Source organism: Eucyclogobius newberryi, unplaced genomic scaffold (genome assembly GCF_026437365.1).
Source record: "Eucyclogobius newberryi isolate DKJ021-1_F unplaced genomic scaffold, fEucNew1.0.hap1 SCAF_12, whole genome shotgun sequence".
Classification (NCBI taxonomy): domain Eukaryota; kingdom Metazoa; phylum Chordata; class Actinopteri; order Gobiiformes; family Gobiidae; genus Eucyclogobius; species Eucyclogobius newberryi.
In genome coordinates this window covers 14,814,464-14,826,708 of record NW_027315746.1, presented here as the reverse complement: position 1 = coordinate 14,826,708, position 12,245 = coordinate 14,814,464, and the positions used below count along the sequence as shown (strand labels likewise).

The following is a 12,245-nucleotide window of genomic DNA, read 5'->3' as shown; positions in this document are numbered from 1 at the left end:
TCTGAATACTTTCACATTGAGTTGCCTTAAATGGTGGATTAAAACAGCTTTATGTTTGTTGCACCATTTGTTGTGCATTTAGTTATCATTAATTAGAGAAGGAGAAACGTACATATTTTAAATACTTATATTAGGTCTGTATTTAGTTACTTCCCAACACTGGTTCTATTATAAAGCCATACAGTTAAAAAAGGAGGAAACAGGTGAAGTGCTGATGAATCTTTATTAAGTACTACAGGTTTGTGAATGGGTATAATTGAGTGAGTCTAATAGACACAGCAGACAGGATTATTGAATTGTGTTGAGGATTCAAAGCTTCACTCCTCATCAAATCCTTTCTGTGGCAAGAAAAAAGTTTCAAGTTAGTACGACGTTCTTTAGATATTTTTGCCAATTTGAAAACAGTAACAAAGCAAAATAAAAGTCATCAGTAACTGCTTTGTGATCGAGTACATGCTTCAAACCTTGTGTCCCACATCGCGGCTCTTAACACGCAGCTTATTAACTTGTGATTCTGCAATGTCAGCTCGCTCATCAGCTTCATCCAACTCATGTTGCAGCTTACGGCTCTTACCAAGATGAACATTAGCCTGTTCTTCCTGTAAACAATGGGAGACATGTGTTAAATGTGTTCTTACAGTGCAGTTCAGAGGTGTCCAGAGAAACAAAACACAAATTCCAGCACTCACAGCCTCCTCAGCAGCTCTCTTGTAAGCTTTAACTTTCAACTGCAGTTTGTCAACTAGGTCTTGAAGACGTGCAACGTTCTTTCGATCTTCTTCAGTCTGTTTTAAATTGACATCAGGGTAAAATGTGAAATGTAAGTTATTATAACATAAAGGATTGCTTGCAAACCTGATAGGTAAGTTCTTTGATACGCCGTTCATATTTGCGGATGCCTTTCACTGCTTCACTCCCTTTCCTCTGTTCCATCTCCACTTCATTCTCCAGCTCTTTCACCTGGAGGGATTGTATTTGATATGTTTACAGCTCCATATGATATGCTCCATATAAAGGTCACGGCTGTGTTTAGCTTACCCTGGCCTCTAGCTTCTGTAGCTGCTTCTTGCCTCCCTTCAGTGCGATCTGCTCTGCCTCATCCAGACGGTGCTGCAGGTCTTTGATGGTCTGCTCCATGTTCTTCTTCATGCGCTCCAGGTGAGCACTGGTGTCCTGCTCTTTCTTCAGCTCCTCTGCCATCATGGCTGCATCCGTAATCGCTTTCTTGGCCTTCTCCTCCGCATTTCTGCACTCCTGCACTGCCTCCTCCACTTCAGTCTGAAGCTGGGATGTATCAGCCTCCAGCTTCTTCTTTTGGTTAAGCAGACTGGTGTTCTGAATTGATAAAAAGTTACTATGAGTATTGGGGTTTTATTAAAAGCTTGTTCACATGTAAAACAATGCTCACCTGTGAGTGCAGTAACTGCACTCTCTCAGTTACATCCAGCAACTCTTGTTCAGCAAGTTTACGGCTTCTCTCAGTTTGCTCCAGAGCAGCTCTTAGTTCTTCAACTTCTGCTTGAAGCAAAATATTGCGTCTCTCAACAATGGCAATGTTCTCCTTAAGATCATCATTAGCACGAAGCGAGTCATCCAGCTGCAGCTGAGCATCCTGAAGGATTTAATACCCACACATCTAGTTAATTGAATATAGAAGACGTCACAGACCAAATGTAGCCACATCTTCAAACAATACATTTTTGAATGTTAAAAAACTGCCCATTTCAAAATGTATGAGTTGCATTTTACCTTGAGATGAGCGTGGACAGATTTGAGTTGTTTCTGGGCCTCAGCTGCCTGTCTGTTGGCTTGGCTGAGCTGGATCTCCATTTCATTGAGGTCTCCCTCCATCTTTTTCTTCAGACGAAGAGCTTCATTTCTGCTGCGAGTCTCCGCCTCCAGAGAGCTTTGAAGACTATCAATTGTCCTCTGAAGGTTCCTCTTGCTCTGATCCATCTCCTCATCCTTCTCAGCCAGTTTACGCTCCATGTCTGCTTTGATTTGGTTGAACTCCAGCTGGGCTCTAAGAATCTTTCCTTCTTCATGCTCTAAGGAGGCCTACAGAAAAAATAAATTAATACAAGCTTTTTGCTTATTTGTGGTTATAATTTTTTCTAACCTCGGCTTCCTCCAGAGCTGACTGTATTTCGCTCTTTTCTTGTTCCAGCTGTTTACGAACTTTTTCTAACTCATGAATAGTTTTCCCTCCTTCACCAACTTGCTCAGTCAAGTCAGAAATCTCCTCTGTTTGTATTACATTTCATTAGATCTCTTATATATATATTTTTAATCACTTTTGTGTGTATAACACTACCTTGTAGATTCTTATTTTCCCTTTTGAGTGTTTCTAGATGATCCAAAGCTTCTTCATAGGAGTTCTTTAGTTTGAAAAGCTCAGTGCTCAAAGCTCTTGCCTCTTTCTGAGAGCTCTCCAGCTCTGCTTGTGACTCCTCATACTTTTGTTTCCACTCTGACAAGATCTAATAATACAAAGTACAACAATATTCAGGTAAATAAGGATATTTATTTTTAATGAATTTGATTATGGTAACCAACTAAACAATGCTTACTTTATCAAAGTTTCTTTGTTTCTTGTCCAGAGCTGCTGCAGCCGCATTAGACCTCTCCACGTCCACCATGAGATCTTCAATCTCATTCTGGAGTCTGTGTTTGGTCTTCTCCAGAGAGGAGCACTTGGCATTAACTGCTTCCACAGCCTCCTCGGCATCTTGGAGACGCTGAGCCAACTTCTTTCTAGTAAAAATATTCAGAGTTCTTTTGTTTTGGTGACTTTTGCTATGTGTTTAGCTGAATGCACTGGACACTTACTTAGCCTCCTCCAGTTCCTCAGTCCTCTGGATGGCATCAGTTTCGTACTTTGTTCTCCACTGTGCCACTTCTGAGTTTGCTTTGGACATACTTCGCTGCAGCTCAGCCTTGGCCTCCTGCTCCTCTTCATACTGCTCTCTGAGCAGGTCACAGTCATGGCGAGAAGACTGCACTGCATGAGCTAATGCATTCTTTGCCTGTTGATTAAATGGAACATATTATAGTATGCAAAATAACTTTACTGAGCTTTGTTGCAATGATATTTCCTCATCATTATCTTACTCAAGTTGTATTCAGATTGATCCATACATGTTTTAAATACTCAGAATAGTCTTGTTTTCACCTACCCCTTATCTCCGCCCACAGCCCTGTACAAAGCTGTAATTATTGGAAAACCATTATCTAGCAGTTTTTCTCACCTTTATTTCCTCCTCCAATTGTCTTTTCAGATCCTCAAGCTGCTGGGTATAGGAGTTCTTTCCTCTGGTGAGTTGAGAAATTAGTGATTTCTTCTCTTCTAGCTGTCTGGAAAACTCACCTGAAAAGACATTTTAGTAAAGTCAGTTGTCACAGCATTAACTCATTGTGTATTTTTGTGTAAATAAATACCATTCTCAGCTTGAAGCTTTGTTTTGTTGGTGGTGAAGTCATTCAGGGACCTTTGATACTCCTCACACTTATTTCTGTATTCGTTCATTTGATCCTCCAAAGATCTGCATGTCTTCTCCAAGTTGATCTTGAAACCCATCATAAACAGTTCAATATTGTGTTGAAGATAACATTTTATTATTATTATTTTACTCTATTTAACCAGGAAGGACAAGACCCTATTATACATACTACATACAAGTATAAGCATGGGTGTTTTTTTACCTTGGCCTTAACAATCTGTTCCATATTGGAGACCACATCATCAAGTTCCAGTCGAAGTTCACTCTTCTCCTTCTCTAGTTTCTGCTTGACTCTCTGGAGGTTATCGATCTGCTCTCCCAGGTCAGACACACTGTCAGCTTGTTTCTTCCTGAGAATGGCAGCAGTGGCTTCATGCTGCAGAGTGGCCTCTTCCAGGTCCCTCCGCAGTTTCTGAAACTCAGCCTCCCTCCTCTTGTTCATCTCAATTTGGACAGATGTTGCTCCACCAGCCTCCTCCAGTCTCTCACTGATCTCCTCCAGTTCTCTGGCTAGATCCGCTCTCTGCTTCTCCACTTTGGCTCGAGCAGCTCGCTCTGCTTCAAGCTCCTCTTCCAGCTCTTCAACACGGGCCTATTCACAAAGCCGCAGAGTAATACAAGACTGCCCTGACTCCATTATCCCACACTTAATTTACCTGCAATTCTTTAAGCTTCTTCTGGAGTTGAAGGATTATAGCCTGGTCATCCTCAAGTTTGCTATTCAGCTGCCTAATCTCAAAGTCTTTTCTGTATGTGTATAGGCCAGAAGAAAAGTGAGTAGTTGTTGTATTATTTCATAAGACATATGTTTAAAATCATTATACTTCTTAAGATGCTCTTCCAGTTGTTGTTTGTCATTTTCGAGATCCATGACATTTTCTTGGGTCAGCTTTAAGTCTCCTTCCAACTTTCTCTTTGCTCTTTCTAAATCCATCCGAGCCTTTTTTTCTTGCTCCAAGGATCCTTCAAGCTAAAAAACAAACAAACATCAATACATCAATTCCAGCAACTATTGATTATCTAAAGTTTTATATTAATTTATGTTTCAAATCCTACATCATCCACTTGTTGCTCCAGCTTAGCTTTGAGTTTTGTCAGAGTGTTGACTTTGTCTTCCTCACTCTGCAGGTCATCCAGTGTTTGCTGATGAGCTTCCTGTAAGGCTTTCTTCTCTTTAGTCAGTTTGGCTATGATTTCATCCAGTGCAGCCATTTCTTCAACCAGGTTTTTGACCTATAAATTGTGCAATGAACAGAATAATTATGATTAATTAGATTGAATCTGAGCGAATAAATTCAAAAAGCACCTTGTTCTCAGTGGCGTGTTTCTCTTTCTCCACTTTAGCCAGAGTTAGCTCTAGGTCATCGATGTCTTTCTTCAGCTCAGAGCACTCATCCTCCAGCTTCCTTTTCTTTGCTGTGAGATCTGCATTCATCTCCTCTTCATCTTCCAACCTCTCAGTGAGTTCTTTTATTTTAGATTCAAGTTGGATTTTGTTTTTAATCAGACCTTCACATCGTTCCTCAGCGTCACAAAGATTGTCTTGCTCCTGTCAAGACAATTTTGTGGACAGCACTAATTAATTGTATGTGACCCTGAAAAATTATAAAAGTAGCGTTTTTTCTTACCGCTTGTACTTGAAGTTGCAGATCGTTCTTCTCTTGGAGAAATGAAACCATTTTCTCCTCTAGTTCCTTTCTGCGAGCTTCTGACTTTGCATAAGCCTCTTTGAGCTTCAAAAATTCTTCTTTCATATTTGCCATCTCTTTTTCAGCTTCTGCCGATCTCAGAAGAGGTTTGATCTTAAAGTAGAGCTTCATCCAGGGCCAATTCTTGACTCCCATGAAGGCACGGATGTTCCACTGGATCACCAACAAGGCATCTCTACATATTTTTAGAACACATACTTTGAACAGTCATTATAAGCTATTTTCATGTCCTATTGTGACTTTGAACAGGTGTTACCTGCGTTCCACCATTTTCTGAAACTCAACACGAGACAGAAGACCTCGGGATCTAGCTTGAATAGCAGTGATTATTTTGGACAACCGTTCATCTCTCATTTCTTCCAGCAAACCCAGCAGTCCAGCTTTAAAAAACACCTGAATACATAACTCTTACATAACATTGCTCTTATTCAATGGCTTTATGTTTTCATGTTCCCCGCTAATCACACAACCTTTGTGTGTCCAAACTTGTATTGGTTGTGATCAATGTCCAGAGATCCAAGAAGCTTTTCTGCTCCTTTCCTGCTGTCAATGAACTGACCCTCTGGGATTGCAGCAGGATTCAAAATACGATATCTATTAAGAACATAACATCCACTCTTATGAATTTCATAAACAACATGTTTTACAAACCTATTTTACCTCTGCTTAAAGTCTCCATAGAGGATCCTGTTGGGGAATCCTTTCCTGCAGATCCTGATGCCCTCCAGCACACCATTACAGCGCAGCTGGTGCATCACCAGAGGGTTCTCCATGGCCCCAGGAGTCTTGGTCTCATTGGGGATGATGCAGCGCACAAAGTGAGGGTGAGTGGACCTCAGGTTGGTCATCAACTTGTTCAGATTCTCCTGTAGCATTATGAGACAAATTTCAATTTTTTTTGTTTAGTTTTTTGTCTTTTTCTTCCAAAAGCAATAAATCATACCCGATGAAGCGCTGATACTGTTTGAAATGAGGAACCCTTCTTTTTTTTCTCTTTTTTTCCTTCTGTTCCTTCACTCATAGCTGTTATAACAATTTAATGCATTTGTATTATTATACTGAGATATAATTAAATGTAATTATAATTAGAAATATTAATATTATCACATATAATATCATACCAGAATCAGCTCCCGCATACCCCACGAAAAGTATTGACAATAACTTAAGGTTTGACTTTTGGTAAAGTCCCACAACAGTCTCATTCAGAGGGTCCTTGTTCTTCACCAGCCAGTTGTTGATATTATAATCCACTGTCCCAGCATAATGAACCAGTGAGAAATGTGCCTCTGGTCTCCCTTTGATGATCCTGGGCTTCTGAAAATTGGCAGATTTTCCCAGGTGATTGTCATAAAGCTTTGCTTTAAATGTGGCATCACTGGCTTTTGGAAACATGCACTCCTCTTCAAGGATGGACATGATACCCATGGGCTGGAGAGAATAGATATGTTTAAGTTAAATTGAAAAGTAAACAAGAAATCTAGCTAACTTACCTTTTCAATCAGGTCAATACAGGCCTGTAAATCCATGCCAAAGTCTATGAAGGTCCATTCTATGCCCTCTTTCTTGTACTCTTCCTGCTCCAGTACAAACATGTGGTGGTTGAAAAACTGTTGCAGTTTTTCATTTGTGAAGTTGATGCACAACTGCTCAAAGGTGTTGAACTGCAAAATAAGATTTTTTTTCATAGATATTATGACGAGTTAATATGTACTTTATTATATTTATCATTTTTACTCACATCAAAAATTTCAAAACCAGCTATATCCAATACTCCTATGAAGTACTGACGAGGTTGTTTGGTTTCTAGTGACTGGTTGATTCTCAGGACCATCCACAGAAACATCCTCTCATACACTGCTTTAGATATGGCACCAACAGCATAGTACACCTGTTCATGTTCATTAAAAACAAATATCATCAAATAATTATTATAATGTCAAATGTATATTTTCTTTCTAATTATGTATTTATTTGTACCTGGGCAACAGTTTGACCCTTTGTGACCCATTCATGCCCTACTTTGACTCTTGGATGCAGCAGGCTTTTTATGAGGTCAGCTGAGTTCAGGCCCGTTAAATATGCTGCTTTATCAGCATCTGTGTCAAAAAGTGCTTCAGTTTAATTTACTACAACATTTTACATGATCCTTCCTGGACAGTACCAACTTTTGTGGCTCTGAGAACACACCTTCAGTGCCGTCAGCCTCCGCCTGCTCCTCCCGTTGCTTCTGTTTGAACTTCATGTTCCCATGATGCATGATGGCTCCAATCAGTTTATACACAGAGTTCTTTTCCTCTTGTGTAAAGCCCAGCACGTCAAAGGCATTCTGTAAAAACAGTATTTTCAGTCTCTCAACCAATGAGTTATACGTTTTAAACCAGTTAAGAGTCAGCTTTAAAAAGTAATAAGCCTAACATCTGTTGCCATCAGCTCATCTGCATCATCTATGGAGGCCACTTGTGTTTCCCCCTGAGAGATGAAGGCATAGTCATATGGGTTGTTTGTGATTAGCAGCATCTCTGGAAAAGATAAAAGGGCATTGTAAGAGCATGTCAAACAGTTGAGAATGTATTTGAGAAGTGGCCTCTTACTGACCTAAGAGCTCTGGCTTTTTGTTTGACAAGATCTGGTAGAAAATGTGGTAGTCCCTTTCAGCCTTAAGCTGAAAGGTCACACGCGATTTCTCCAGAAGATCTACAAGTTGTTTTTGATATATATCATTGTATATTAATCACAAAAGACCACACTATGTTATATTTATCTTACATGTTTCAATATCAGCTGAAGCTAATTTTCCTCTGGCGTCAAAATGAATCCTGATGAATTTGCCCTAAATCCAAAAATAGCATTTTATTTCAGTTTAGTTTTTAGCGAGTAAACAAATAAAATTATGAAGATTATGTACAAATCTGGAGGAGTTATCATTTCTGATGGTCTTGGCATTTCCAAAGGCCTCCAAAGCAGGGTTAGCCTGGATGATTTGATCCTCCAGTGTTCCCTGACAAGATATATGATAGACATCTTGTAAAAATGTAAATTAAATTGCTTTGTTTGGTGTGGAAGAGTAGGCCTTTGTCAAATAGACAAATTGTGTAGAGGTAAATTGAAAAGAGAAGAAAAAATACTGGGAAATATGTTTCAAAATACCTTGTCTTTTGCATTGGTATCCTTTTTAGCTCCTCCAGCTGCAATACTAGCAAAATACTGAATGACTCTTTTAGTGTTGACAGTCTTTCCTGCTCCAGATTCTCCACTGCAATTGATAAATGACTTGTTAATACAACACAGAAATATTAATTTAGTGAAATAAACAAAATGATACTTGCGTAATCAGAATTGACTGATTTTCACGATCTAGGAAAAATATTTAAATATCATATTAAGAACTACATGGCTTAATTTCTATTGGTTAAAAAGTCATTTAGATAGAGGACATCTCTCACTACCTGACAGCATGTACTGGTATCCATTGTCAGAGATGGAGAAGATATGAGGAGGAGCTTCACTCCTCTTCTTTCCTCTGTAGGCAGCAACCACTTCTTGGTTGTAAACTGGCAGCCACTTGTAGGGGTTGATAGTCACACAGAACAGCCCAGAATAGGTCTGAAAGTATAAGTATCAAAGCAAGTATCAAGATTAAAGAAAGTGTATTATTGCATCATATTTGTGGTGAAACATGTGGTCCACTCACATAGATCATCCATGCAGCATAACGCTCTTTGAGGTTAAACAGCACAGCAGGTTCATGGAGGAAGGTCAGCATAGCCATGTCCTCAATCTTGTCAAACTTTGGAGGATTCTGTTGCAGAACCTGGGAATCTTTCACTGTAACAGTCTGTAAGGAAACAAAAATGTGATTTATATTTATAAAAATTCGACTTCATCTGTCTCCTATGTCTCAGTGTGCCATGCAATGTTGTTGCCAGATGGCAGCAGTGCCAAGTTTCATCACTCAGCTGCTTAACATGCTGACTTTAATTACAAGCAGTCCTTTAAACTTGTATTCACATTCACTCAAGGATCTAGTGTTAAGGTTACAGCCAGCTTTACACTGAGATTAACACCTGAGCCAGGAGCAGTGCTCACTTACATTTTAGAAAACACTTAACATCTTTCCTGTGTTAGTGCTGAGTGACAATATACACCCACTGATGACTTACTCTTAATACGAGTAACTGGACCTACACGCTTCTCTTGTTTTTGACCTCTTGTATAACATTTAAGCAGAGTTTGAGCTGCATTCACTTGAGTCAGGCAGCAGTAAAACAAACTGTACATAGATGTTTAGTAAAGGTGACATGGACAGACTAGTTGTATTTTTAATTTGGGTTGATATGTGTTAATATGTTTTAATCAGTAGAGGCAAAAAAGTGCCAAACTAATCAACATATACAAATTAACTCTCTAGCAGGCAACTAACAGCAGATTTACCCTTAAAGGCACTGCTTTGGCCTCCAGAATGAGGGAATGCAGTAATAGAGCTAGGTAGCCAGGTAGCTGGGTTAACTGCAAGACGTCTCTGAAAAGCTTTTGTTCTGTTTATTATTACTATTACTATTTTAATGGGGCGCATCCCCAAGGTGGTGTGGTTCATCATGAATACTGTGTTGGCAAAATAATCATGTTTAGAAAAGGGCTCATGAGAGGAACTGACCTTTCCATGCTGTGTTTCCACAGTGACCTTGTCTCCATCTCTGCTCATGACTGTTGCCTTCACAAACTCCTCCACAGTGTCAGGGACAAAGCATTCCTTCTTGATGTCAAAGGTACGAGTAGATGCCTCCATCCTCTCCTTCTCTGACTTCCTCAGGAATGAGGCAGCCGCCCCAAACACTGACATCTCTGCATCACCCATGGCTGTAGCGTGGACTCTTGAGTGTAAAAGATGGCATGAATTAGTGGTCCAGACAAAATATGTTGAACTTTTCACAAACTTAGAACAATTCAAACTGTAAACTGATAACATGCCTGTAATAATACTGCAATATGTTAATTTTTACCTATTCCAACGGTGGTGGGCTCAATCTTCTGTTCTTCTGTAACCTGTAATGTCCAAGTCTAAACTAAACTTTTTGTAATCAAAATCTATATATTCAATTGTATATATTTTCAGGCTATCAAAGTCCAGGTCAAGAAGAAGCAGCTTCTCAGTCAGCACTGTTAGATATCAAATATATAACCCCAGATGACCCTCCCCGCTGAGGCCAAGGACACCACCCTGACCTGCAAAGCAACACACAACACAGGTAGCACACATCCCGCATGCGCCGAAATAATCACCACCACTTTCATCACTTATGGCACGGCTCTCTGGCTCGCATGATGCCTGGCTCTTCTCCCAGCTTTTTTGTTTTTCCACTTATAAATACTGTGTTTTGTCAGGATCACTGCCAGGAACTTTTTCACATAACTCATTTATGACTCACCCATCCTCTTGTTCTACACATGATTCTTCATATCTTGTTTCTAGATATAAAGTGGAGGCTAGATACCTCACATAGGATCCTCTCCCATTCATTGAGTTAGAAAAGGTGATTGAACAATGGCTTCACATAGATTAACATGAACTATTTGTATGTCTCATAATCACAGCCCGGGCAGATTTTTGAAAAAGTCTATAGGATTAATTTATTCATAATGATGATGAACACTTCCTTTACAATTTAAGGCGAGACGGTTTGCTGTTCAGACATTGTTGTCCTGTCAGCAGCATCCACCAACACATCGGTAACAGTTATGTCTGACAGTAACCTCTTGCCCATAAGGCTTAAAGATACCCTGTGAACAAAGATACATTCACTCCAGGGATTCAATGATGAGTGATGAAAATATAAACATGGAGTGACTGGCAATAGAGTCACTGGCAAGTACATACCGTTATTTGCAGTTGTTTTAAGCATTTGATGAAGGTTGCATTACACTGCAGAATAAAGTTTTTTTTTTTTGAAATATTAAATCTGAATGAATTTAAAACAGCATAAATTTTCACTGAAGATATATATTAATACCACTGTAATTGATTGGTTTGCTAATGCTTGTTTGTTAGGGATAATTTTTCTGCTCAGATCCATATGAACGGGACTAAAACTTCACTTAAAGCCTTTTGAGCTTGCTCTACTTATACTGCATTATACTAGGATCGACAACCAATACTGTTAAGACAAAAATGGTCAGCAGAAAGTGTTTAAAAATACCATGGCAATTACCAGTAGCATGTGAGGATTAAAAAGTGACCTGTGAATTCACACAAAGCTATGTCCTTTGATTCCTCATAAGGTTGGGATTAACCATGTGAGTGGATATGCTATTTGGATAATAATAAACCTTTTGCTTGATAACCTTGCTTGTCCTGCATAGCACAAGCAGGCCACACAAACTGTCAGATGTGCTATCAGAGGTATTTTAGCAGGAAAGATAAGGGCACTCATTGAGAAGAACCACGCTAACAGGAATAAATAGCCTGGTGGCTAGACAAAGAGCTTCAGCTGATAGATTAGGTTATTTTGGGCTCCACAGTGTGATGGTGATTGTGTATGGTTGCAAATTTTGAAAACAAATGATGAAGGCTGACTGTTTAAAATGTTTGAATCAATATTTTATTAACTAAATCCAGTTGCCTTGTTTAATTACTTGCAAAATAATACCCTGAATATCATTTTCTTACAGACACATTACACTTTTATAGGTAATTATTGCATTGCCCACATTCATTTTTCAAAACAGCCAGGTATGAAGAGAAATGTGCCACAAATTATTATATATATATAATTTTTTCAAAATTATTGGCATATACAGTAGCATCAATACAGATAACAACACTTTAAATAAAGATACATTTATTGTATTCAACACTGCCTCAGATTTCATGTGCACCAAAATCATGATATGTATATATATGATAACAGGCAATTTATCAGATTTCTTTCTTTTTATGGTCCCTGTGATGACTCAAGTCAGATTCTGTGGTTTGCATGCCATTTAAATGATCTTACAGGTCCAGAAATCAAATAATAATCAGATTTTGCTGTGCATG

At 39.0% G+C, this 12,245-nt stretch overlaps 1 protein-coding gene across 1 annotated transcript; it reads right to left on the bottom strand.

Moving 5' to 3' along the window:
* Positions 1 to 204: 204 nt before the first annotated feature.
* LOC140356159 (myosin-7-like) lies at positions 205 to 10,099 on the bottom strand. Its single transcript, XM_072440942.1, has 37 exons — positions 9,867 to 10,099; positions 8,904 to 9,047; positions 8,659 to 8,815; positions 8,539 to 8,566; positions 8,360 to 8,465; positions 8,118 to 8,210; positions 7,979 to 8,042; positions 7,808 to 7,906; positions 7,628 to 7,731; positions 7,400 to 7,538; positions 7,190 to 7,308; positions 6,951 to 7,100; positions 6,703 to 6,873; positions 6,331 to 6,640; positions 6,153 to 6,232; positions 5,870 to 6,075; positions 5,680 to 5,803; positions 5,466 to 5,602; positions 5,129 to 5,384; positions 4,807 to 5,049; positions 4,557 to 4,733; positions 4,325 to 4,470; positions 4,157 to 4,247; positions 3,703 to 4,092; positions 3,439 to 3,565; positions 3,249 to 3,367; positions 2,830 to 3,026; positions 2,571 to 2,754; positions 2,315 to 2,480; positions 2,120 to 2,244; positions 1,750 to 2,058; positions 1,409 to 1,612; positions 1,039 to 1,335; positions 856 to 960; positions 690 to 785; positions 465 to 599; positions 205 to 338 (listed from the first exon to the last, which is right to left on the bottom strand). Exons 1-37 carry the CDS (start codon positions 10,065 to 10,067, stop codon positions 318 to 320), a joined length of 5,820 nt encoding a protein of 1,939 aa, XP_072297043.1. The 5' UTR covers positions 10,068 to 10,099; the 3' UTR covers positions 205 to 317.
* Positions 10,100 to 12,245: the final 2,146 nt, after the last annotated feature.